This window comes from Arachis ipaensis, chromosome B4 (assembly GCF_059453495.1).
Source record: "Arachis ipaensis isolate K30076 ecotype BB chromosome B4, ASM5945349v1, whole genome shotgun sequence".
NCBI lineage: Eukaryota > Viridiplantae > Streptophyta > Magnoliopsida > Fabales > Fabaceae > Arachis > Arachis ipaensis.
The window spans coordinates 139,488,638-139,515,639 of record NC_142439.1 but is presented as its reverse complement, the minus strand read 5'-3'; the positions used below and the strand labels follow the sequence as shown (position 1 = coordinate 139,515,639).

At 39.3% G+C, this 27,002-nt stretch overlaps 2 protein-coding genes and 1 pseudogene across 2 annotated transcripts; all 3 read left to right on the top strand.

The window, feature by feature from the left end:
- Positions 1-8,297: 8,297 nt before the first annotated feature.
- On the top strand, positions 8,298-9,848 carry LOC148569445 (uncharacterized). The gene has a single exon (XM_088483810.1). It carries the CDS (start codon positions 8,298-8,300, stop codon positions 9,846-9,848), a length of 1,551 nt encoding a protein of 516 aa, XP_088339936.1.
- A 188-nt stretch (positions 9,849-10,036) lies between these two features.
- LOC148569444 (uncharacterized) lies at positions 10,037-10,888 on the top strand. Its single transcript, XM_088485047.1, has one exon. It carries the CDS (start codon positions 10,037-10,039, stop codon positions 10,886-10,888), a length of 852 nt encoding a protein of 283 aa, XP_088341173.1.
- A 13,232-nt stretch (positions 10,889-24,120) lies between these two features.
- LOC148569443 (uncharacterized) lies at positions 24,121-25,626 on the top strand (annotated as a pseudogene).
- Positions 25,627-27,002: the final 1,376 nt, after the last annotated feature.

Below are 27,002 nucleotides of genomic sequence, written 5' to 3'. Positions count from 1 at the left end.
ATAAATACTATTTTTACCTTCGTCTCAGGTTTGGTGCGATAATCAAGGTACCATCTCTAGTGATCTCGATCAATTCCCGGCGGACAATTTTCGATATTTTCTTCAGTCGACAATGTTGGCTCGTAACAATCATCATACAACCTCAGCCTTGCATCTTTTCAGGACTTTCCCATACTTTTCAAAATATTTTTTCTTATAATTCCTTCACTATCTTCATCAAACTGGAAGATTTGTTGCATAAATGACACGATTTGTTAAAAATATTTGCTGGAATACTCCCTGGTCAAGGATCTGGTCAAAGGTAGCCATCCATTACAAAAATATCTTTTAGCAATAAAGAATAAATCGAAGAAGCTGCACCAACCGACGTGAACCCAAAAAAATGGAGTAAAAGATGTCTATTGACTCAAATATAATACTGATTAAAAAATGCACAAAGGATTGAAAATTGTATAATGTCATTAACAGCAATCCATAAGCCAACAAATTAAAAAGAAAAAATGCCAACTCAGCTCTTAAGAGTTCACACAAGTTTGTGAATAAAATCGGTGCATTCATGAACACTTCATATACAAACACTTTGTTTATAGTTAAGTTATTTTAATTTAAGAATAAATTACTATTCCTAAAATAATCAATTCTAATAATGAATAAGCAGATCTAACTTAGATCGGATATAAACTCTTACCTTGACACATTCGTTATAAACTTTGTCTTTAGTGGTAACGTGACGCCAACTTTCCTCACTGATTGAAAATTTTTCGTAGTCAGATCCCAGCATACCAAGAACGCCACTCAACAGTCCAGCTTCGTCTCCAACTGGCTGCTTTTCATTGTTGAACCTAAGCATGATCCTTCTACCATTGGGCCGTTCCATAGCCTCCCTCACACTCAGTTTAGCCGGCTTGATTGTGCCATCGGAATCTACAAGCCAATTATAAACCTTTATATATGTATCCGTTGTAGACCGTTTGAACGAAGAAAAATAAATAACACATACTCTAGCGTAAATTGAGCAGGTTAAATCTAATAGATAGTTACCGATGGTCTTAACCGTCCAATACTCTGTGGTCTTCCGTCTTTTGCGACTCTGAGCTCTAGAAGCAACCAAGCGGTCGTCAACTTCTTGATCAATAGAATCCATGTCATGAGCATTAGCGTCTAAGTGTATGTGTCCCGGCTCTGAGTTCTGACTGCTATAAGTGCGCGTCTATGGAGCAGGCCTTGGTTCACTGCGCGGTGGACGGAACGGACGTACGATTGTATGGACACTACCACAGCTTGCTGGGGGAATTTTAGAGTCATCTTGGTGGAGAGCCGAAGTCGGAGACGGAGCCGGAGACGGAGTCGGAGCCGGTGTCTTTTGAGACTGCTGGCATGTTGGTCCTGATTTAGCTTTTTTTTTGTAAACTGGCCTTTCCTAGCCATCTTAAATTCATAATAACATGATGCAGGCAAAAATCATCACATTAACTCCAACAATACATAATGCGGGTAAATTTTATTTATATATACTAGAAAAAAAATAACTTGTATACAATGCAAGGAGTTACTCAGCACAAGACATGGTTATAAGCTCAAATACTCTACTAGTTCTTTATAAGCCAAATTCATTATTACAAAAGCAAATCATGAACCTTTAAGGCCAAAAACAAGTTACAACACCAACTGAAACCAAAATAAACAAAATATAAAGCCTAGTAAAAATAACACAACGGACAGGATTATATTGTGCTTACACCCACTACCTGCAACCAAACTGATATAGCTAGTGTTTTCAATGAGTGGAATTTCATGTGGCAAGAGAAGAGAAGATGTTCAAACTATAGCTGTGTGTTTTTAATCCCTAAAATCCCTACCCTTTATCCTTTCTACCCAATTAGATTAAACTTCCAAGCATATCCTAAGAGAATATTGACACAGTCAGGAAAATCCATCTCAATAAAATGTTCTATTTTAGTAGGGGTGTAAGTTACCGAACAGGACCAAAAAATATCGCAAAATCGAACTGAAAATTACAACAACTGAATAAAAAACTAAAAAATCACTTTTTTTTGTTTTTTCAAATTAAACCGATCGGTTCGGTTCGGTTTTCGGTTGGTTTGGCAGAAACCGAACCGAACCGAACCGAACCGAGGCAGATGTTCTCTAGTGGTTGTTTTTACTGGTTTACCCTTAGTTAACCTAGGTATAAAAGCCTAAATCTGAAACTCCTTCACTCTCTTTCCCTTTCAATCGCACAGCCTCACTCACACAGACACCCACTTTCTCTTCCATCTTCCATTCTTCCTCCTCCATGCGGCCATGACTGAGAGAATGAGAGCTTGAGAGAGCCAGAGAGCCAGAGAGCGTCATCCACCATCAAGGAAGCCCTCCACCGTCGCTTGAAACCGTTGTTAGTCATCCATTCATCTCCGTCGCAGACTCGCAGACGTAGCAAAGAGCAGCGCCGTCGTGTAGCCAGAAGCCCAGAAGCATCATCCAGTTTGCGCCCTCCACCGTCGCTCGAAGCCGCTGTCCAGTCATAAGTCGTGGCAACAAACCCTAAGTGAAGGAGTACTCCAGTCGCTGAACAGCACTCTGGTCGCCGAGCAGCACTTCAGTCACCGAGCCCTCTCCTGCAAAAAGCAACTGAACAATGTCTTCTTTGAAGGTTAGAATTTGTCTTTGGTTATAATTTTTTTTACAATAATTAATGTATATATTGTCAATGAACTCACCAATGAAATAATATAGCCTTTGGTTAGAATTTGTCCTTAGGATTTTTAGTGATATTTGTACTTGATTTAACCTGAATTATGCTGCCCTTTCATTTTGTACCTCCAATAATAATATAGCTTTTGTGTCCAATAAGGCAATCACATTATAATGGAGCTAGCTAATTGTTTGAGTATTATTATTATTATTATTATTATTATTATTATTATTATTATTATTTATACTCAGAACACATGATCATGGTTTAAGATGCCCCACCAATCTTTAATTTGAAAAAAGTATCCAATTTCAATCAAAAGATCAGTTTTCCATAAGTCCTTTATTGTTCAGTATATATAATCATGTAAGTACAGCTGTTTGAATCCAGAATATACATTTAAAGGTCTTAGCTTGCTACTTGTTAATCTTGTTGGATGAGTTTTGAATATTATGTAATTAATCTTGGTGTCTTTTTGCTCTTGTTTTGAATGACAATCTAAAAATACTGGAGAAAGTTGCAACTCACATTGGAATTAAAGATCATCATCATCATCATTGAGAAATTTTCGATTTATATATAGAACATACATGTCCCTCATTTCATTAATTTTATGTTGCTGTCTCTGATTGCTTATGGTCATTTAAATTCTGTTGATTAGCTTTAAAAATGAATTAATTATGGTTTTGTTTATGAGCTGCTTATGAGCTGCTTTGGTTCTGCTCATGAGCTGTTAATCAAATGAATTCTGCTTTAGATCTTCTTATCATTTACTTGCCAACTCTCTCTGTGCATATATTGATAGATTGATAGATAGATAAATATATTGTAGATGAATAATGAATTGTAGTTAACTAATAACTATGAATCTGAGGGAGTTGGATACCTTTTTCTGTCTAAGTATCTTCATAATATAATTTTTGGTGTTCTATTTTCTATAAGTTATGGATTTGGGATATTTTGGTTAGCTACAAATTTATCTTTTATGCTTCAACCACTGCATTATAATTAATAATTCTCTACTCTGCACATAATTCTCTCTCACACACACACTATTTTAATTTATAAATTTTAACTATTACTCTCAAAGCTACACATATATAAGCTTTAAATGTTGAATTTGTTGCTGGAAACAATACTTTTAGTGATGTTGATGAGTTTGAATGCTGATTTATATGTTGATGAGCTACACATTATTTATGTTTATAATCTATATTGATTTTTTTGTTTTATTTTTGTAGAAATTATACCAACTGGGAAAGATGATGACGAGTCTGGTGTGGATTCAGATTAAGCATGGTGACTGTTTGATTTTTATTTGTTTTAAAGTGACTGTTTCGGTTTAAAGTGTGTTTATTTTTGTTGTTTTGCTAGACATTTTTAATTGTCTTTGTTTTATGTTTAATTAAATTGAATTTGTATTGAATTTGGATGTGATATACTCTTGTTATTCTAGTTTATTGACGGTTTTAAATTTTATTTTATGGTAATTTAAATTCTGATTATTAGGTGTAAAAAAACCGAAAAAACCGACCGAACCAAACCGCTATTGGTTCGGTTTGATTCGATTCGGTTGTTCAAACAGCAGCCAACCAAATGGTTGATATTATTGTAGAACCGATCAGATCGGTTTGGTTGATTTTTGGTCAAAAACTGAATCAAACCGAACCGATTACACCCCTACATTTTAGTAAAAAAGAAAAAAGTTAAAAAGGAAACATAATTTGATCATATAAAAAATAAAATAATGTTTCACCCATGATTCTATTCTTGATTTGTTCATGACCAAAGTCCAAACACAATGATTTTAATAATGTGTACCAATGGTAACGTGTTCACAGGGGAGAAGTTACAATACATAACACGCCTATTGTGCTATCTAAGTATATATACTATGATATGAATATATCATATGCACATGGAAGGATCACAGCAAATAAAACTAATATAAGTTTAATGTATTAACTAGTTTTTTTTTCTATTGTAACCTTACGGGAATATAAATAATCTTTTAAAATTACATTAATTTTGTTCATTATAATAAAAATAATTTATAAAATCAAACTACTCTTATAAATTAAAAAGTTGTAAGAGATAAAAGTCTCTGTCAATTAAAAAGGCCAATATCTTCATAAATAAAAAATTAAATAATAATTTTTTAGTAATTATTATGTGAAAGAGTTTAATTTTTTTATTAATAATTAATTTTAATATTTATTATCTAAAATTTAAAAAAATTTAATGTGTATATTTTTATATTTGATTAGATGTTAAATTTATTATATAAATAAAAATAATTAATTTTTACACTTGTTATTTAAAAATAATATTTCTCTCTCTCTCTTTCTCTCTCTCTCTCTATATATATATATATATATTCGTATAAAAAATTATATTAATAGTTATAAAATTAACTCAAAATTTAATCTTTTTAAACAATTGAATCTTGATTTTAATTAATTAATTATTAATCACGATATTAGTATTCTATTCAAATTATATATAATAAATATTTGAAGGAATAGATCTAAAATTTAAAATTAAATAAAAAAACTAAAAAATATGCATATAACAACAATAATATTTTTTTAAATAAATAATATTAGAGGATAATTTTTAATTATATTTAAATATAAATTTAATGTATTTTTTATAATTTTATGAATTTATTTAAATTATATTATTTTATTAATTTTATTTTTTATAGAACAGAAATATAGAGAAAATAAAAAATAAGAGAAAAAAAAGAGAAAATAAAATCTTTTTTATTAAAAAAAGTGAAGAACCACTTGTTGAATTATTTTTTTTAATTTGTAAATAAAGAAAACAAGAGTCAAGTCTCAAAGAGTAAAAGAAAATAAATAAAAAAATAAAGAAGAATAAAAAATATTACTGGGTGAGCTACAAAAGCGAAAGTAAAGAGGAGCTGATATCCTTACAAAGACGATTCTTGTGGAGTAAAGAGGATGGGAGGTTCGGGATGCCACTAGTGAAATGGGAGATAGTGTTGGCCCCTAAAAAGGCGGGTGATTTGGGAGTGGAAGATGTAGTGGTTCGAAATACAGTTCTTCTATTCAAATGAAGGTGGCGGTTCTTGAAAGAGGACTGCCCTTTATGGAAGAAAGTAGTTTGCTCTTGTAATAACATGAATCCTTCTGAGATGCTACATGGTCAACCTGTTCCTTTAAGAGGGGTCCGTGGAAGGACATTTGTCAGCTTCAAATCAGAGAGCCACAAATCAGAGAGAAGATGATTAGAGGCTTGTCAATGAATGTAGGAAACGGCAGAACAATTCAGTTCTGGGAGGATGACTGGTTAACTGGTGGTGTCTTGAAAGATTTGTTCCCTAGACTTTTTTTGGTTTCAAACCTTAAAGGATCTGTTATAGGTGACTGTGGGTTTTGGAATGGGTTAAAGTGGATATGGAGCTTTCAGTGGAGGAGAGAGTTATTTCAATGGGAGGTGGAACTGTTGAACCAACTCCATGAGATCTTACGTTCAGTTAAGCTAACAACAGAGAGAGAGGATATGGTGGTTTGAAAATTTGATAGAACTAGTATTTTTCCTACTAACTCCTTTGTGCAGGTGTTGCAGAAAGCAGTCCTTCCGGAGGAAGTAACAAGCTATAGCTTCACTAGTGCTATTTGGAGGGATTTCGTCCCGCCGAAGGTCGAATTGTTTTTTTAGTTTGTTCTGATTGAGAGGGTGAATACTTAAGAAAGACTTTGCAGATTAGGGGTCATTAACCAGCTTGATAATTTGTGTGCTTTATGTCGTAAGTCTGTTGAGTCTGTTTTTTATCTGTTTCTTGGGTGTGAGATCACTTGGCAGGTGTGGGGTGCTTGGCTATACGCTCTTGGAAGAGAATGGTCCGTACCAGGTACACTAAAGCAACACTTTGAAAGCTGGACAAATGCTGCACAAAGAAAAGATGAGAGGAAGAGGTGGTTGATTGGATTCTTTGCTATAATCTGAGCAATTTGGCTAGAAAGAAATAATCGAGTGTTCCATAGTAAAGGCTTAGGAGTAGCGAAAATCACCAACAGGTCTTTTGTGCTCGCTGACGAATGGATTGGGAGTACATCCTTTGATTGTTGATGGCAATGCCAAAAATGACTAGGAGTTACTTTACCTTCTTTAATTTTTAGTGATTTTTTTCAGTTGTACTTATGGCTTTTGGATTCAGTTTGCTCTCCCTAATGTGTTTAGCTTTTTAATTAAAAAAAAATGAAAGTAATTCTTTGAATAGATAAATAAATTGGAAAGACAATAGGATTTATATTTACTTTTCAACTAAGTTGGGTTACAATATTTTCTCAACACAACACAAAAATATTTTGGCTTTTTTTTAATGGGCTTACACTAAATTATCACCTTATAAATTATCATCCTCTTTGTTCTGCCGTCCTCTCCCCTTGTTCAAAAAAATACTATTCCTAACGTTTCACACTCCTCCCTTATTCCCCCATTTTTTTCCCTTCCAATACTTTAGAAACAAAAACTAAATTATTATTATTTTTCTTCTTCCCCTTATTTTTGTCCCTTCCAATACTTTAGAAACAAGAACCAAAAATCATTAAATATAATTAATAAAACTCAGCTCCAACTACAATAAGAAATCCCTAAATATAATTAACAAAACTCAGATTCAATTATAAGAATAAAAAATTTTCAAATTCATTTTCAATTACAAAAATTACTAATCTATAAATCTAATTACTAAGAATAGTCAAATACAAGTTAGTAACTTATTGATAATAAAAAATGTGAACAATGGCAGAGATAGAGATACTGTTGATGGACTGCCGCTGGACTACTAGAGGCTAGTTTGTCGTCGGGAGTGAAGGCTGATTAATGACGCGAGTAGAAGAAAAGAAACGACACAGGTGGAGGCGGCAGTGACGCCGTGACGGGGACGCTGTTGGTGGAGGCGGAGACGCCGCTGGACTACTAGAGGTAGGCAAGCAAATTGTCGCTAGTGGAGGCGCGGGTATGAAAGGAAGAAGGATGTCAGGATGTTCGCTGATGGAGGAGGGTTCCTAAGTCTGAGAGATGAGGCGTTGGGTCTGGGTGAGGCACTACAAAAAAATGTGCTGAGTACCATCTGATTTACTGTCAGATTCATCAAATAAATTCACTTGTAATTAATTTATCGTCAGATTCATCAAAAATTAAATGGATGTAGAGCTTTTCTGTTACGTTAATATTTGAATTTTATTTATTTATTTGGATATTTTACTTAAATAAATTTGTTGGAAATTAATATTATTAATTTGTCCTAAAAGTCTAAAATTGAATGCACTGTGATCCTATTCCTTTAATATTTATATAAATGGTAATTTTTATATAAATCTTATTCATTTATAATCTTATTCTTTTAATATTTATTAGCATAAGATATACTGAATGGAGAAAGCCAATAACAAAGGTAATGGTAAATCAATAAATAAACAATTTTTCAAAATAAAATGGTTTATTAAGCGAAGACCTTTTTGTTTTTTTCCCTCATACATCTCGATCAAACAACTAATGAAGTACAGTTGTTTATTAGCCGGAAAAAAATCCTAGCAGAGAAAGAGTACGTACTCCGTACTCAGAGAGAATGAGAGAAGGAGAGAGCGGGAGAGAGCGTTTGAGGGTGAAACACGGTGAAGAAGATGGCCATGTCATCGAAAGAGATAAGGGGGAGAGTGTGGGAGGGTTTGCATCAGGTGTGAAGGAGGGATCAAGTAAGGGCGACCTTAGTTCCAGGGTGACTTCCAAGATTTCGTTCTGTGACAAGGTTATTGGTTCTACGGTAGCCACAGGGATAAATCGGGCTGAAGCTCTAGATGAGGATTCCATGGCAGTGGTCACTGGAAAACAAGGAGATCCTATTCCTCCAAGAGTTTGCTTCTCCGAAGAGGCTAGGAACATCCTTTCTGAACCATACAAGGAAGCAATTGTGATTAAGGTTCTTAGAAAAAACCTTAGTTACACGGCCATGTTTCACAAATTGAAAGGGGTATGGAGGATCACCGGTGGATATGAAATCTTGGATGTGGGTTTTGGGTACTTCCTCGTTAAATTTGATCGAATGGACGATCGAGAGAAGGTTTTACTAGGGGGGCCATGGATGATCTTCGGTCACTATATTGCGGTCAAGCCATGGACACCGGATTTTAAACCTTGTGAGGACACTTTCGGGGAGACTATGGTTTGGATTCGAATCTCTGGTTTGAGCATATGGTACTATCAGGATAAAGCCATGATGAGAATCGCTTCTGCTGTGGGAAGACCAGTCAAGGTGGATCTGGCTACTAAGTTGGCAGAAAGGGGAAAATTTGCTCGGGCTTGCGTGCAAATTAATCTTGGTTTGCCGGTGGTCCGGAGTGTGATTGTCGATGAGTTTGAATATAAGGTGGAGTATGAATGCTTACACCTTATTTGTGACAAGTGCAATTGTTTCGGGCATCCAGCAACTGACTGCAGAATGACCCCAATAGATTCGGAAAGGGTGGATCGAAAGGAAACATCAGTGACCGAGACGGCGGCCCGGGTGGTGCAGCCACAGGAAGCTTCAAAAGAGAAAATTTTTGAATTTGGATGCAATCCCAAAGAGTCAGTGATAGTTGCAGAAATTGGGGAGGAATTAGATGATACGTTGCATGGGAAGGAAGTGGGGTCCCAACATTTGGAAAATGAGACTGGCTGGACCAAAGTCAGCGGCAAAAGGAGAGGAAAATTGAGCCAATCAAACAAAGCCCAACAAACATCTAAAGATAAAATGCCGGTGCACTCAAATCAGAAATTGGACCAGAACCGTGACTTTGGGCTACGTATGAGAGGAGCCGAATCAGGGATGAAGACCGGGTCGGTTAGCGGATCTAAGGCACGCATGGCATCTTCCAAACAGCAAGGGGTGAAGGGCAAATCTGTCTCCGTTGCGGTGCCGACTTTCACTGCCATTATCAAAAACGGACACAAGAGGTTGCGCCCTTCTTCTTTGCAGAATTCGCCGTCGACTCCGGACTGCCTTGGCGACACCAGCAAGCAGCAAATCGGCAAATTGGAAGGGTTGTCAGTGGAGGGACACAGACAACCCGGGCAACAACCGGACAAGGACAAGCAAGGCTCAGGGGGATATGATGGTGGATCTTCATCATCTCGTTAGGGACTTCAGCTGAGGTTGGTCCTTTTTACAATACAAATTGTTTTATGGATTATTTAGATTTAAGCTTCCTATTTTGGAATATTAGAGGTGCCTCTAATAAATTGGCCCGGGTTCATAGTAAGGAGTTAGCGAATAAATTTCATCCTACTTTTTTCATTCTGTTTGAAACCCATATTGCTTTCGAGAGGATGAAATCTTTTTGGAATAATCTAGGTTACCAGGGTGTTGGTATTGTTGAGGCTAATGGTCATAGTGGGGGTATCTGGGTTCTATGTTCTAATTCAAATATTTCTGTGAGAGTATTGGATGTAGTTGATCAATGTATCAGTTTTGAAATCACTATGGGCAATACATCTAGTTACTGCAGTGCGGTGTATGCTAATCCGCATATACATCGGCGTAAAGAACTGTGGGGTGACTTGACAAGGATTGCTAATATGATCCACGGACCTTGGATTGTGTTAGGGGACTTTAATGATGTTTTGTTGCAGAGTGAAGTTAGAGGGGGGCAATTTAGACTTGCCAGAGCAGAACAATTTGCGGAAACATTGGAGGATTGTGGGCTGTTTGATATGGGGGCTATTGGGAGAAGATTCACTTGGTACAGGAAGGTGAAAGGTGGGGTGCAGGTGGCCAAGAAGCTTGATAGAGCAGTCATCAACCAGGACTGGCGACTAATGTTTCCAGAGGCTTATACTGAGGTGCTGGCGCGCCTTCACTCTGATCATTGCCCATTATTCACTAGGTGCAAGATGGCAAAGAGGGCTACCAAGGGCCATCGTCCGTTCAGATTCCAGGCTGCGTGGATGACTCATCCTCTTTTTAGGAATGTTGTTGATACAGCTTGGAATAGAGGAGCTCCGGATGTAGTTAAATGTTTGTTGGAGGTTCAAAAAGATGCAACTAGTTTCAATAAAAAGGTTTTTGGCAATATTTTTGTTAAGAAAAGGGAGTTGGAGAGGCTTTTGAATGACGTTCAGATTACTCTGGAAAGTCGGGAGGATCAACAGCTTAGGATCAAAGAGCAAGTTTTGCATTAGGAACTGAATGCTGTCCTTCTTCAAGAAGAGTTGTTGTGGTATCAAAAATCTAGAGAACAATGGGTGAGATGTGGAGACAGAAATACAAAATTTTTTCATCTGCAGACAGTTATCAGGAGAAAGAGGAACAAAATTCATGGGTTATTTTTGGAGGATGGGTCTTGGACCACGGAGACTACGACTCTAGAACTGGCGGCAAATTCTTTCTTTCAAAAGCTCTTTTCTACAAGGGAGGATATTGACCTGGACGCCATGGGGCCTTTTCCTTGCCCGTCTCTTAGTACTGAGGCTTGTCGAAAGTTAGTGGAACCGGCGACGTCTGAAGAGGTTAAAAGAGCTGTGATGACTATGAGTTCATTTAAAGCCCCAGGGCCAGATGGATTTCAAGCAATTTTCTACAAAGAGTTCTGGGACTCTCTTAGCAACGATGTGTGTAGACTGGTCAAGCGAGCCTTTGAGGGTGAGCCATTGAATGCGGCTATTTTCGATACTCTCATTGTTCTAATTCCTAAAGTGGAAGTTCCCTCTTCCTTACGGGAGTTTCGGCCTATTAGCTTATGTAATGTAATTTATAAAATTGTCACAAAGGTTCTAGTTAACAGGTTCAGACCTTTCCTGTCGGAGATCATTGGTCCTTTGCAAGGAGGGTTCATTCCAGGAAGAGGAACCACAGAGAATATTATCATTGCTCAAGAGATTATGCACTTCATGAGGAACACCAAGTCTCGAAAAGGGACCATGGCATTCAAGATTGATTTGGAAAAAGCTTATGACAGGGTAGACTGGCGTTTTTTGGAAGCTACTTTGGTCCGGTTTGGGTTTCCAAAGGCTACCATTAATCTTATATTGAATTGTGTGACTTCCTCTTCGTTGGCAGTTTTGTGGAATGGGAACAGGCTCCAAAATTTCAATCCGAAGAGAGGGTTGAGGCAAGGAGATCCTATGTCTCCTTATCTATTTGTACTCTGTATGGAAATGCTTGCCTGCTTTATCTCTCATAGAGTTTCCCAAGGTTTGTGGAACCCAGTTGCGGTTTCTAGGAATGGACCACGACTCTCTCATTTGATGTTTGCAGATGATCTTTTGCTTTTCTGTAAGGCATCAAAAGCTCAAGTAATAGAGGTCATGCATTGTTTGGACTTGTTTTCTAGAGCGTCAGGTTTAAAGGTAAATCTTCATAAGTCAAAGGCCCAGTGTTCCAAGAGGGTGTCAGAGAGGAGAAAAGAGGTTCTCTCAGGGGTCTCTAACATCCGGTTCTGCAATGATTTGGGTAAATACCTGGGAATTAACATCGGTCATGCCAGAGCTTCCAGGAAGACGGCTCAGGAGATTATTGAAAAAATTTCGAGAAAGCTCTCCAGTTGGAAAGGATGCCTACTGAATAAGGCAGGGAGGCTTTGTCTTGTTAAATCGGTTATGGCCTCTATCCCAGTTTATGAAATGCAAATTTCTCTTCTCCCGAAGTATGCATGTAATAAAATTGATTCCTTGATGAGACAATTCTTGTGGAAAGGTCAAGCGACTGGAAAAGGGCTGCCTCTGGTCAGGTGGGAGGTCGCCATAACTCCTAAAAAGGCAGGAGGATTGGGTATTAGGGATACTTCCTGTGCTAACATGGCGCTTCTGGGAAAGTTGGTATGGGATTGTCTAAATAATAGTGAGAAGTTATGGGTGCAGGTTCTGAAGCATAAATATCTCAGGAATCAATCTGGTATGAACGGAAATAGTATAAATTCTTCATCGGCTACCTGGAAGAACATTGTTAGTGCCTATGAGCATCTCAAGGAAGGGCTTCATTGGAATATTGGAGATGTCCACAAATCAGTTTGGTATGATGAGTGGACTCCTTTTGGTAAGCTTTGCAACCTTGTTCCTTATGTACATATTTCTGAATCAGATTTCATGGTGGCTGACTTGTGGAAAGGGGTGTCTTGGGAGGTTGATAGTCTTACCACGCCTATTCCGCATGAGATTAAGCAGTTTATTTGTGGTCTGAGATATCCTAGTTTGACTGAGTTGGAGCCACAGTGGGAGTGGTGGCCTGCAGCAACAAAAAAGTATAGTGCAAGGGAGGGTTACAGATGGTTATTAAAGAAAACATTAAATTGGAATGCCAACAGTAATTGGAACTGGTTGTGGAACACAAACATTCCAGAGAAGTTCAAATTTACTATGTGGCTTAGCTTACATGATGCTCTACCAACTGAGACCTTTCGATTCAAGCGGCATTTAGCTTCTTCAGATATGTGTAAGAGATGTAACAAGGCGCAGGAGACTATGGAGCATTGCCTTAGAGACTGTGAACGATCAAAGGCAATCTGGTATATGTTGGATCCTAGTATCCTGGACTCAACGGCTGGTACTGCTCTTGAAGAGTGGTTTCGGAAGGCCTTGGCTAACAATGAGGCGTCCTTTGGTGCAGGGCTTTGGTGGGTATGGAGACATAGGTGCAATGACATATTCAACACTGACAACCCTTGGACAGACCATAAGGTTGTTGCCTTGGCCAGAATTACCGCCAAGGACTTACAGGTTTACAGGAATCGAAGCAATGCCTTTAGGTCTCTCCGAAATTGCCTGTGTTGGGAACCACCGGTAGGCAATAGTTTTAAAGTTAATTGTGATGCAAGCTTGTATATGGATTCAAATTTAGCGGGATTTGGGTGTATTATTAGAGATTCTAAGGGAGATTGGATCTCGGGCTGCTCTGGAAGCATTCCCCCTTGGTCTATAATCAGATGTGAATTATTTGCTGCTTGGAGGGGGCTGGTTTTAGCTTGGGATTGCGGTTTGAGGGATATTATATGTGAAACAGATTGCCTTGACATTCTGCCCATCATGCATGAGCTTACAAGTGGGTATCCATCTGAAGTAACAGATTTGGTTCACAAGATTCAGGAGCTTTTATCTCGTCCTTGGCTTGTTCACGTTGAATGGGTGTCCCGAGAAGCAAATAGAGCTGCGGATTGGATGGCTAAATATGGTGCCAAGAGTAACTCTAATCATGTTATTTGGTCTGAGCCTAGTGTTGATCTCCAACGAATCATCCGCTCAGATTTAGAATAGTTTTTGCTTTGTTTCTTTCCTTGTTTAGTCACCAAAAAAAACAACTAATGAAGTGAAACCGCAAGCATAAATCATATGATTCTTGCTTAGTTACCCTCAATCCAATGCATCAGACGGGCTTTATATATATATATATATATATATATATATATATATATATATATATATATATATATATATATATATATATATATTCTCCCATACTTTTATAACACGTTCTATAAAGAAATGGTAAAAACTAAAATGTCTAACACTAAATAAAACGGCCAAAGAATATTTAAAAGGAAAAGTATGAGGAGCCAATGGAATATTTATACAATGTGTACAATGGAGGTTTATGGAATATTAGAGATATAATTATTAATGTTACCTTTTTCCATCAGCTGAAGTTTTTGGGATGAGTGGTATCATGACATAGTATTAAAGCGCTAGATCCGAAAAGTCAAGAGTTCGATCCTTGGTGAACTCCAAAATCAGTGTAAGGAGGATATTCATTTTGTAATTCAATAAGCCATTGTACACATTGTATAAATAGTCCATTGTCTCTGTAGCGAGATCCTATTTAAAAAGGCAGAGAAAGAAAGAAAGATAAGATTCAAGATTAGAAGAATAATTTCGAAATCCACATAAAACTAGGTTATTGATCCTAAGGCCTAAGCCAATTATATCAGCTACATGATCTACCACAAACTTCAAGCAAAATATATACTAAGACCTTTTCTTAACATGATGCACCTTTACACAACCACAAAAATTACAATGGATATCAGAGCGTGTTGTGTGAGAAACATAAATTGCAATAAAATATTCAATCAGTTGAGTAATTTGACGACTCACATGATTTCTCCTGGTAAGTGTAATTCTATCCCTGTAGCGGACTTCAAGGCCACCAGAAGTATAACAGTCTCCACAGAATAGTGCCCGCGATCTTCATTAATTAAGCGATTATCATGAGAAATGCCAGTAGCTTCATAGATTCAAGATCTACATAATGTGATCTTCAATATTACCAAAGGAAACATCCTATTATAACATTCTTCAATGATTCCATTATATTTAAGTTGTTCAACATAATGTCTTTCAGGGAAGATGAGACCATTATAGATAAATATTTAACTCCTGCTTAAGGGCTTACTTTTTGCCGTAAAAAACCCAAAGGTTTTCACTTATAGACTAAGATAATTGAAAATGTATCAATCTTTAATCCAATTTGTATTATTCAATAAAAATAGAACACAACTTGTACTTATTATGTGTTAGTGTTGCAAGTGTGAAGAGTGTTGAAGTTAGTCCCACATCTAAGAAAGCATGGAAGAGTGAAGAGTTTATAAGATGAGAGATCCATTAACTTAACACCTTAAGAATTTGAGTTGGATGTGGTGTATTCTCATCTTATATTCTCTTGCTTGATTTAGACTAAAATTGATATGCATGATAACATAAAGAAATTTAGTAAAGAAGTAAAGAAGTAAATACCAAATCGGTACTCGAAAGATTCTGTCGTTGACAAAATGGTATTTGACTTTTGCTATTGACAAAATAGTCCCTAAAAGATTTTAAAATTTGACAAGCGTGTCTCCGAGCTCGCCGAAGCAAATCTCCGGCAAGCACAATGCTGACATGGCCACCGTATTTTGGTGACCTGGCAAACCATCCCCTAAACCCTCATCCCTTCCTCCCCAACACACGCTCCCCTCTCCCTCTCCCTCTTCCTCTCCATCGCAGCCCTCCCCTACCCAATGCACACTCCCTCCCCAACGCACACTCTCCCCTTCCCTCTCCCTCCCCAATTGCAACAGTAGAAGCAGCAATAACAACAGAAACAACACCATTAGAACTCCAAACAAAACCAACAGAAGAACTTGCACATTCAGAACCTAACCTTGCTTGATCCTCCTTTTCTCTTTTCCCTCTTTCCTTCCTTCTCTTCTTGGAGGACCATAACCAATAACAATAACAATATCCATTCACACACACACGCAGATATTTACACAAACATGTAACCTGCATATATAAAGACAGAGAGAAAGGATGAGGGGCTGAGAGGATGCGACTATTCCAGGTCTTGTTGTGGCTCCGATGGTGGCGGCGGTGGTCCTTGATCGTGCTCTTACCGTTGAGGTTGCTATTGCTGTTGAGGTTGTTGCTGCGATAGAGAGGGAGAGAAAAGTGTGTGTTGGGATTGCTGTTGTTGTTGTTGCTTGCTGTTGCTGTCGATGTTAAGGTGGTTGTTGCTGCGAGTGGTGGTGTTGAGGGGGGGAGGGGCGGTGTGTGTTGGGGAGGTGGCTGTGATGGGGGAAGGGGGGATGTGATGGGGAAGGAGAGGAAAGGGGGGCTGAGATGGGGAGGAAGAGGGAGGGGGTTGCGTTGGGTAGGGAGAGGGCTGCAATGGGAACGGAGATGGAGGGGGAGTCTGCTTTGGGGAGAGAGGGATTAGGGTTTGGGGGATGGTTTGCCAAGTCACTAAAATACGGCGGCCATGTCAGCATTGTGCTTGTCGGAGATTTGCTTCGGCGAGTTCGGGGATATGCTTGTCAAATTTTAAAATATTTTAGGGATTATTTTACTAATAACAAAAGTCAGATGCCATTTTGTCAGCGTCAAAATCTTTCGGGTACTGATTTAGTATTTACCTCTTTAGTAAATTAATAAAATATATTGATCAATTCAATCTATTGTTTAATGATATGACTAAAATACATTCCACAGGAAATCAATTCAATATTGCAGAAATGATTAATCATTCGTTGTTTATTAAAGAAACAATAATCCATGAAATTACAATAAAAAATTTGAGGAAGGAAAAGGCGCATTAGTGTAATGGTTCACTTGAGCTAATAGCTTATTGTTCATGCACGATCTTAATATAGAGTAAATGGCCAAAATAGTCCCTCAATTTTAAATCGCTATTCAATTTAGTCCTCGACTTTTTAAAATGACCAATTGAATCCTTAAAATTTGAAAAAGTGTATCTCCGTTAGTTCCTTGCAGAAGTGCCGTCTAAACATTGATGATGTGGCATTCCAGCTATATGCTGATGTGTACCAAACTTGAATTTGATTTAAATTGGTACCTGAAATAGTGAAATTGCTTAATAATTTAGGGATTAGGGTTTTATAATTGAAAATGGACTAATTTTGATATTATTAAGCAATTTTAGGTACCAATTTGAATCAAATTCAAGTTTGATACACATCAGCATACAGCTGGAATGCCACATCATCAACGTTTAGACGGCGTTTCTGCAAGGGACTAACAGAGATGCACTTTTTCGAATTTCAGGGATTTAATTGGTCATTTTAAAAAATCAAGGACTAAATTGAATAACGATTTGATATCTAGGGACCATTTTGGGCATTTACTCTGTTAATATATATGCAGAATCTCCTATCAATTGAGCTACATGCATGATGGAGAATTCTATTTATGAATTGGCGGCCTCATCACAATCTTCAAAGCCGTTATTAGTGGATTCTTCTAAATTGCCATCTCTTGTCAACCGTAGGCCTTCGACATTGAATTCAAGCAAGCTAGTCATACAAGACTGGGGTGAAGGTCGACCTCACAATGTTCATAATCTTTACCCATGTCAAACAATCTCTTGACTTCACATGGATTACTACACTTTATCTGTTGTCAACCTCATCATTCACGTAGAACACAAGACGCACCTCAGATGCTAAGATGTATGTCTCCTTGTCTTTTCGATCACCGGTGTGAATTGGAGTGGCAAAGTTGACACAGATGTGACCCAAAACGTCTTGTCGTGTGTCTCTGTCCGACGTGGTATCTGTGCAAATACACTTGAACAAGACTACCATAAATTGACCATTGTAATTTAACTCAATAATGTCTACTAATTTCTCATAGTACGAGACACTGCAAATAGCAACATTGCTATCTGTCCGTCTCCTGGTTATCTCGGGTTGTCGGAGGGTGATGATCTGGTGAGAGGTAAGTCCCGGACGATGCGCAGAGCGAGGGAAGCTGTATGCTGGTGACGTCGGAAGTCGAACGGGGCGAAGGGGGTGGCCACCTGCAAGGACACTCCGATGCTCAAGTCAGTGTCCGTACTGAGGGTGGCAGAATTAGGTCAGGGTTGTGACATACCTTGGGGGGTGCGTTGACCTCTCCCCTTATATACCGTGTTGGGTGGGCCTAAAGGTGACCTAGCCCACTACCTAGAATGTCTTGCGTTGCTCCTGCTCACATGGGGGAGTGTTGGTGGTCCTATCCGTCGGGTCGGGGGGTCGGGTAAGACCCTGATGACTCCGACCCGCTTGTTTCGGCTAGGCGGTTTGGCTCGTACGATGAGCATGGTGGTATGACCCTACGGGTCGGGTAGGGTATCCGAAGGTCGATCCGTAGGGTTTCTTTATCGTTCCGGGTTTGGGCCGGAGGCGCTCCGACCCAGCGAGTAGGCGGACTGGACCTAAGGCGGTCCGTAACAGTGCCCCTAACGCGCTAGCCTCGAGGTTTTGGAGCTCGTGGTTAGGCGCGTTTACGCTACTCGCCGAGTAAGGGCGTTTTCGTTCTCCTCGGGAGTTCGCTTGGTGGCGTTTTGTGTTTTGCACGCGTAAAAGCCTCATCATTGGCACTGTCTCCTTGGCTTCCGCGCGGGGCATTAAATGCCCCATCATTTCAAAGCTTGTGAAAAGACAGGTATGCCCCTTCTTTTTGGCGCTCCTTCTTCGGTGGTTACGTTTCTCTCCCTGTTTTGTTTCGTAGACCCTTCACAGTTTCATTTTCTCTCTTCCGTTTCCCTGCATTCTTGCTTTCTTTTCTTTCTTCCATTTTCCTACATCGCTGCTCTTAATCCTCCTCCTCCTTTGGGTGTTCTTGCTCTTGCTTGGGTTCTCCTTTCTTTAGAGGTTTCTTCATTTCTGGTACGCTTCCTGTTCTTTCTAGTTATTTTCTTTGATTTTGTATGTTTGTGAGTTTTTCTTGTGTGCACGCTTGGGTTTTGCTTTCTTTTCCTTTTAGAGGGGGGCGCCACTGGATTTTTCTGGGGATTTTCATGTTCTGGGTTAGTGTAGGAATAAGTTTGAAAGGGGTGTTTTGAGGAACCTTAGCTTTGCTTATGTTTTGTGTGGGTTCCCGATCTTCCGTTCTGACTGAGCGGTGCCCCCGCTGTAGGTATGGCCGAGCATTCTATCCTCCCGAGCCCCGCTCAGCGACCGCTAGCCGACTTCGTTGATCACTACGCTTGGGTGTCCTCCGATGTGAGGGATACCCCCTCCCAGGTTACGAAGGAGGGTCTTCAAAATTTGCGTCAAGCGAGGCTTCTATGTGGGGGTGGTTCTGAAGAGGCGTTCTACCAGGTTTACGTCCCTGCTGATCGGGAGCGCGTATGCCACAAAAATTTGGTGGCCCCCCGAGTTGCCGATTAGATGTGGGTCTATGAACCTATGTTCACGACTTTGGGGGTTCGGCTGCCCTTCACCCCTTTTGTTATGGGTCTGCTTAACCGCTGCGATGTGGCTCCGTCGCAGCTGCATCCGAACAGTTGGGATGCCATCCGCTATTTCGAGATGGTCTGCGAATACCTGGAGCTGCCGACCTCTGTAAATGTCTTCCTCTATCTTTTTCTTCTCACAAATTCTTCCCGCCAGAGGGCGAAGAAGGGATATATGTCCTTTAGGGCCCAACAGGGTCGTAGGATTTTCGGCCTCTTCGAGGATTCTTATCACGGCTTCAAATCCACCTTTTTCAAGGTTAGGCCTATCGAAGGTCACCAACCCTTCTGGTTGACACTTGAGGGAGATAGGCGGATCCCGACTTACTGGAGTTTCGGGGTGGGATCCGACTACCTGATTAAGATTTTCTATGATGGATAAAGCCCGGAGGATCGTAATATTGCTGACATCTTGTTGGCAATTTTTGGTGAGAGGAACCTTAACCCCCGTATGGTTATGGGTGATCGGGAGGCCGGTCGGTCTTATGTTGGTGAGTTTTTTCCCTTATGTTTTTTATTCCTTTGTTTTCCTATTTCTTATGTCTTTTTCTTTGCTTTTCTAGTTTCCATGGCCGGTGGGAAGAAAACCCTTGCCGACCTGATGAGTCTCATTCAGGGGAGTGAGGAAGGTGGGGAGGACTCGTCGGTGACCCCTTCGGCGAGCCAAGATCGTGAGGTTGCCGGGGAGGGCAGTGGGCAGGCTGCCGGGTTTAACCAAGGTCAGCCCGTCCAGGGTGGGACTTCTACTGTGGATCCTCCGGGGAAGGTGGTCGTGGAGACGGAAAGGATTCTTAATGATGACTTGGGGTTTGGGGATCATTTGTAAGCTGCCGATAGCTCAAAGAAGAGAAAACGGGATTCCGGGAAAGGACTCTCGGTTATGGAGAAAAATTTCGACGCCAGGGGGTTTATCGAGTCTCAGTTGCTTCCTGGTACGGAAGAGTTCTTTCACGATGCTGATCTCTCTGGGCAGGCGAGGTGGATTTATCGCAGCCTTCTCCGAGCAGCCGCCATTGCCAAGAAGGTGGAGCCCGTCCTGAGGAACTATCATACCATGGAGGTGAAGCTTCGGGATTCACAAAAAAATTTGACGGACTCGAGATCCCGGGAGGAGTCTTTGAAAAAGAAAATATCTGAGTTGGAGGGAAAATCTAAAGAGTATGCCGAAGAGGCGAGTAGATTGATGGAGCGGGATGTTGCCTTGATGAAGGACTTGAACACTTCCCGTGGTGAAGCTGAGACGACTAAGAAGAAAGTGAAAGAGTTGGAGGAAAAGCTTAAGCTGTCGGAGAGCTCGGCGGAGGCCGCTCGCAAGGAGGTGGTTGCTCTGAAGAAAAAGAATAAGGAGCTTGCTCAAGGGGCTCAGGAGGCCGTGAAGCTTACTGAAGAGGGGATTAAGCTTCAAGTGGCTGTGCTTGCTCCCGACCTTGATCTTACTCAGGTGAGTGTGATGCGTGAGCATCTTGTCTATCTTTTCCTAGTGAATTTGCATCCAATTTATTGAGTTTAATTAAGAATTAATTATATTTTAGCCACTATGGATGCTATTTTTGAGTTTTGTGCAATACTGTTTATTTTAGGTAGCATTTGGCGGAATTTGATGGAGTTTCTGCAGAGAAAGAGAAGAAGCCAAGGAGATGACCAGCGAATACCGACGTAGACGCATGGCTCACGCGACCGCGCGGAATGGAGGAAATCGCAATGACGCGATCGCGTGCCTGACGCGATTGCGTGGACTGGAATCTGCACAAATGACGCGAACGCGTGGACGACGCGGACGCGTCACATGAGCGATCTGGACAATTGACAGAAAACGCTGGGGGCAATTTTTGGGCCGTTGTGACCCAGTTCTTAGCCCAGAAATCACAGATTAGAAACTGCAGATTGGACAAATCAAGTGATCCCCACCCATCAGCTGAAGACTTGTTAATTAATTCAAATTTAAATTCAAATCTTAAATTAGGAAAAGATATTATTTTAAGTTTAAATTTAAATATTAGATTTTAAATTTATTAGGATTAGTTATAAAAAGGAATCTGATGCCATCAGATTGGAACTCGGTACATTTTTACCTGAATCCTTATTTTCTCTTTTCCATGAGCAACTAAACCTCCACTGTTAAGGTTAGGAGCTCTGTCTATTTCTATGGATTAATTTTATTGCCTTTACTATTTTAATTTATGTGTGAATTTATAATTTAAGAATTGTTTTCGCTCTTTATTTTATGAATTTGGGTGGAACGGAAGTATGGCCCTCTTTCTATTTGAGTTCTTGTAAAACTTGGAAAAGCTCTTTACCTGAACAACAGCTTGAAAACTATTTCTCCTAAATTTTAATTATCTGAATTTAATAGGATACGTGACATATAATCCTTTTACCTCTTGGATAGTTAGAGTTTTTGTGGCATATAAACTAGAAATTGATTATCACCCTCTAATTGGAATTAATTGACCAAAGAATTGGCAGTTAATGAATTTTAGGGGAGACTAGGAAGGTCTAAGGAATTAGGGTCTAGTCACATACAGTTTGCCATAAATTAAATCCTGCATAATTAAATTAGTTAGTAAGAAAAGTTAATCCGGAAAAATAGATAACTCTGAAACCTTAACTATCTTCTCCATATATTATTCCCATCTTAATTACTTGCCTTTCTTCAATATTTTTGATATTGTTTAATGTATTTTATATTGCATCTCAACACTATTTTCTGTCTGTCTAACTAATCCTATCAAACGCTATTGTTGCTTAATCCATCAATCCTCGTGGGATCGACCCTTACTCACGTAAGGTATTACTTGGTACGACCCGGTGCACTTGCCGGTCAGTAAGTGTGGTTGTAAAATACCGTACCAAGTTTTTGGCGCCGTTGCCGGGGATTGACTGTAATTAACAACTATTAGTTGTTTGATTGTTTAGATTAGGCTTTTTAATTTTAAATTTAATTAAATATTATTTTATTATTTTTAAAAAAAATTAATTTTCCTTTATTTTTTTTCGTTTTCTTTTCCCTGCCCCGTGAAATTCTTTTACTTACTTCCTTTTATCTTTTATTTTTATTTTATTTTAATTTTTTTCAAAACTTTCGTTCCTGATTTATTGTTCCGTTTTATTCTTATTTTATTTTTGTTTTGTTTCTTCCATTAATTTTTTTTCTTTTTATATTTTATTAGTCTTATTTTATTTTATTTTTTTATTATTTATTTTTTTAAAAAAAAATTATAATGGCACTAATATTTTTTTTTAATTTCTGAAATTAAGTTTGGTGTTACCCGATTAATTTTATTTTAATTTTCCTGTTTATTTTTCTTTTTAAATTTTTGAATTTTTTTTAGTATTTTTTTTTTATTATTTTACATAGGTTACCTCACAGGGACTTCTCTGCACTCTGACGTAGAGAGTCCCATTTTTTCTTGTTTTCTGCTTGTGTATGCGCAGGAACAGAGACAAAGAACATCTCTTAGACTTTGATACTGAACCTGAAAGAACTTTCAGGCGACGTTTACAACAAGCAAGACTTTGCAAGACTGCAGAATCCACTATGGCAAATAATAACGCTAATGCCAATGTGGTAAATCCGAATGGGGATGATCAACAGAGGAGAGTGCTTGGCTCTTATTCTGCTCCTACTGCATATCTTTATGGAAAAAGCATTGTGGTGCCTCCTATAACTGCAAACAACTTTGAGTTGAAGCCACAATTGGTCACCCTGGTGCAACAAAATTGCCAGTATCATGGTCTTCCTCATGAAGACCCGAATCAATTTATATCTAATTTTCTACAGATATGTGATACTGTGAAGACAAATGGAGTGAACCCAGAGGTGTACAAACTCATGCTTTTCCCGTTTGCTCTGAGGGATAAAGCAAAGCTATGGCTAGATTCACAACCAAAGGAGAGTCTGAATACTTGGGACAAGGTTGTTACAGAGTTTCTCACTAAATTTTTCCCACCAAAGAAGCTGACTAAGCTTAGGTTAGAGGTTCAGACCTTCAGACAGAAAGAGGGTGAAACACTTTATGAAGCTTGGGAGAGGTACAAGCTACTAACTAGGCAATGCCCTCCGGACATGTTCTCCAAGTGGACTCAACTAGATATCTTTTATGAAGGCTTGGGTGAGATGTCCAAGATGAGCTTAGATACCTCTACAGGCGGCTCATTGCACAAGAAGAAGACACCAGAGGAGACTATTGAGCTTATTGAATTGGTTGCAAACAACCAATATCTGTACTCATCTAACAGGAATCCTGTGAACTCTGAGACTCCTCAGAAGAGAGGCGTGTTGGAGGTAGAAGATGTTAATGCTCTTCTTGCTCAGACCAAGCTGATGTCTCAGCAGATAAATCTACTTACTCAACAGATGGGTGGCATGCAAGTCTCATCTATCAACACTCAAAATCCACCCCAAGAAATCTCCTATGACATAGCAGGTAATTTTGTTCAAAATGATAATCATGATTATGCTAAACCTTCTTATGAACAGGTGAATTACATGGGGAGTGGCCCTAGGAATCCCAACAATGATCCATATTCTAAGACATACAACCAGGGATGGAGAAATCACCCAAACTTTGGGTGGAGGGACCAACCTCAGAGACCTCAGAACGTCAACAATAGTTCTCAGGGCGGTTTCCAGCAGAACAATAATTTGGAAGCAATATTGACAGGTTTTAGACAGGAAACCAGAGCATCCATCAAGAACCTGGAAATTCAAATGGGTCAATTAGCCACAAAGGTCAATGAAATTGATCAGAGGACCACTAATAGCCTTTCTGGTAACACAATTCCAAATCTAAGAGAAGAATGCAAGGCTATCACCATAATAAGTGAACAAGTGGCAAGTGTGAAAGCACAATTTATGCAGGAAACCAAGGCCTCCATTAGAAACTTAGAGGTGCTAGTGGGCCAACTGAGCAAGCAAATACTTGAGAGGTCTGCAAGTACAGTTCAAGGTGATACAGTGGTGAACCCAGGAGAAGATTGCAAGGGTATTCAATTAAGAAGTGGTAAAGTAGCTGGCTCTGAGACCAAGGCCAATGAAGAGCTAGTTGAAAAGGAAGCTCCAGAGGAGAAGAAGGAAGAAGTAGAACACGACCCTCCAAAGCGTGCGGACAACCCATTCCCATACTCTCTTGACACTTATCCTACTTTGCCAAAGGCTCCTGAATACAAGCCTAAAATGCCATATCCTCAGAGACTTCAAAAGGAGACCAAGGACAAACAGTTCTCAAAGTTCTTGGAAATCTTCAGAAAGTTACAAATCAATATTCCTTTTGCTGAGGTTTTGGAGCAAATGCCTATCTATGTCAAGTTCATGAAGGAGCTGTTGTCAAAGAAAAAGCATTTAAAGGGAGATGAAACAGTAGTCCTGACTAAGGAATGTAGTGCTGTAATTCAGAATAACTTGCCAAGAAAGATGCCAGATCCAGGGAGCTTTCAAATTCCATGCACTATTGGGAGCACAACCTTTGAGAAAGCTTTATGTGATCTGGGAGCAAGCATCAATCTAATGCCCTTGTCTGTGATGAAGAAGCTGCAGATCTAAGAGGCACAACCCACAAAGATAGCATTACAGATGGCGGACAAATCTATGAAGCCGGCATACGGATTAGTGGAGAATATCTTGGTCAAAGTGCGTAAGTTCTTCCTCCCAGCAGATTTTGTGATTCTTGATACAGGGGAGGATGAGAATGCCTCTATAATTCTAGGAAGACCATTCCTAGCCACTGGAAGAGCTCTGATTGATGTAGAAGTGGGTGAATTAGTGCTTAGAGTGCATAATGAGCAACTGGTCTTTCATGTCTTCAAAGATGTACATTCAACAGGTGAAGAAGAGAGGTGCATGCAGGCTGAGCTTATTGATCCAAACCTTCAAGAACCCCTTGATGATGCACAGCAGAACTTGCAACTCAAACCTCCTGTGGTGACAACCGATAAAATTCCGCCTGACATCAAACCTAAGTTTGGTGTTGAAACTGCATCATCCACCAAAGAGGAGGTCCCCAAAAAGAAAAAAATACCCAGAGGATGGAGAAACAAAAAGATCCCCACTGAAGGTTTCTCTCCAGGAATGAAGGTGGTGTTGACCAGCAATCCAGCATGGGTTTATACAGTAATCAAAATCCTCTCTCTGGAGCATATTGAGCTACGTTATGGAGACACAGGAAAGAAGTTCAAAGCAAGGGGTGAAGAGCTGAGCCCCTATGATCCTCCTCCTTAGAGGAGCTGACCGTCAAGCTAGTGACGATAAAGAAGCGCTTGTCGGGAGGCAACCCGATAAATTCGTATCCTTAGCTATTTTTCGTAGTAGTAGTTTTCTTAGTTATTTTATTTTATTTTATTTTATTTTATTTTATTTTTGAGTTCTTACTAATTTTCTGATCATGCAGCTATGTTCTTCCAGGAACCGAACACCTCAAGCTATAATTAAAAAAAATAAAATAAAAAAGAAAGCACCCGACGCGCCAGCGTCGCTGACGCGAACGCATCATCTAGGGGTGCAAGAAAGAAATAAAAAGTTACAGAGAGTTGCGCGGGAGTGACGCCAGAATGGAGCCTTTCGCACAAACGATCCCACGCGATCGCGTACCTCACGCGCTCGCGTCATTTGTGATTTTTGTCATTCACACGGTCGCTTCACCGACGCGATCGCGTGACCTGCAAATTCGACGTAAAAGAGCGTTTGGGCAGAGAGTTGTGCCAGCTTGGGGCAAAAAGTGTGCTAAAAGCACAAATTTGGTCACGCGGACGCGTGACTGACGCATTCGCGTCAGTAGCATATATGGCCATCCACGCGAACGCGTGCCTGACGCTATCGCGTCATTATGAAGAATGCGCGACGTACGCGATCGCGTGCTGCACGCGAACGCGTCGCTTGCGCCGCCCAGTTTTCTTTCTCTCTCTCTCCCAATCCTAATTCTCTCTTATTTTCTTATCCTTTTATTTTTTTTCTTTCATTTTAATATTTGTCTCCTCTATTTTCAGTTCTTATTTGCTTGAGGACAAGCAAACCTTTAAGTTTGGTGTTGACGCTGCGCTTATAGGTTTTCTAGTACAAAAGAGAGGTGAATCATCTTCGCGAAGGAGCACAACCTAAAGAATAAAGCGACCGCTAGGATAATTAAGGTGGTTGAGTTCCTTTCAATTTTTATTCCTCCCCTCTTTATCTATGTTATGTTCCGGTTTCCTATTATTTTGCTTTGTTTGTTGCATGATCCTTTATTAGTTAGAATCCTAGGACTAGTTTAGTTTTCTTTTAATTGCTTTAATGACTGAAAAGATGTTTCATGTACCACTCACTGAACTTGAATCTAAAAAGAAAAGAAAAAGAAGTGATGTGTTGCATGAGAAATTGAGTTAATTTTAAGAATAGTCTGATTTATTGAGATGTGGTGGTATTTTTTTCTGTGATTCTGAACGCATGCTTGAACAGTGTATAATTTTGATAGTGAAGCTTATGAATGTTAAAATTGTTGGCTCTTGAAAGAATGATGAAAAAGAAAAATGTTATTGATAATCTGAAAAATCATAAAATTGATTCTTGAAGCAAGAAAAAGCAGTGAAAACACAAGGCTTGCGAAAAAAAAAATTTATAAA

What these genes read in the sequence shown, in the direction of transcription:
- LOC148569445 (XM_088483810.1), top strand. Translation starts at nt 8,298, where the DNA reads ATGAGAGAAGGAGAGAGCGGGAGAGAGCGTTTGAGGGTGAAACACGGT.
- LOC148569444 (XM_088485047.1), top strand. Translation starts at nt 10,037, where the DNA reads ATGAAATCTTTTTGGAATAATCTAGGTTACCAGGGTGTTGGTATTGTT.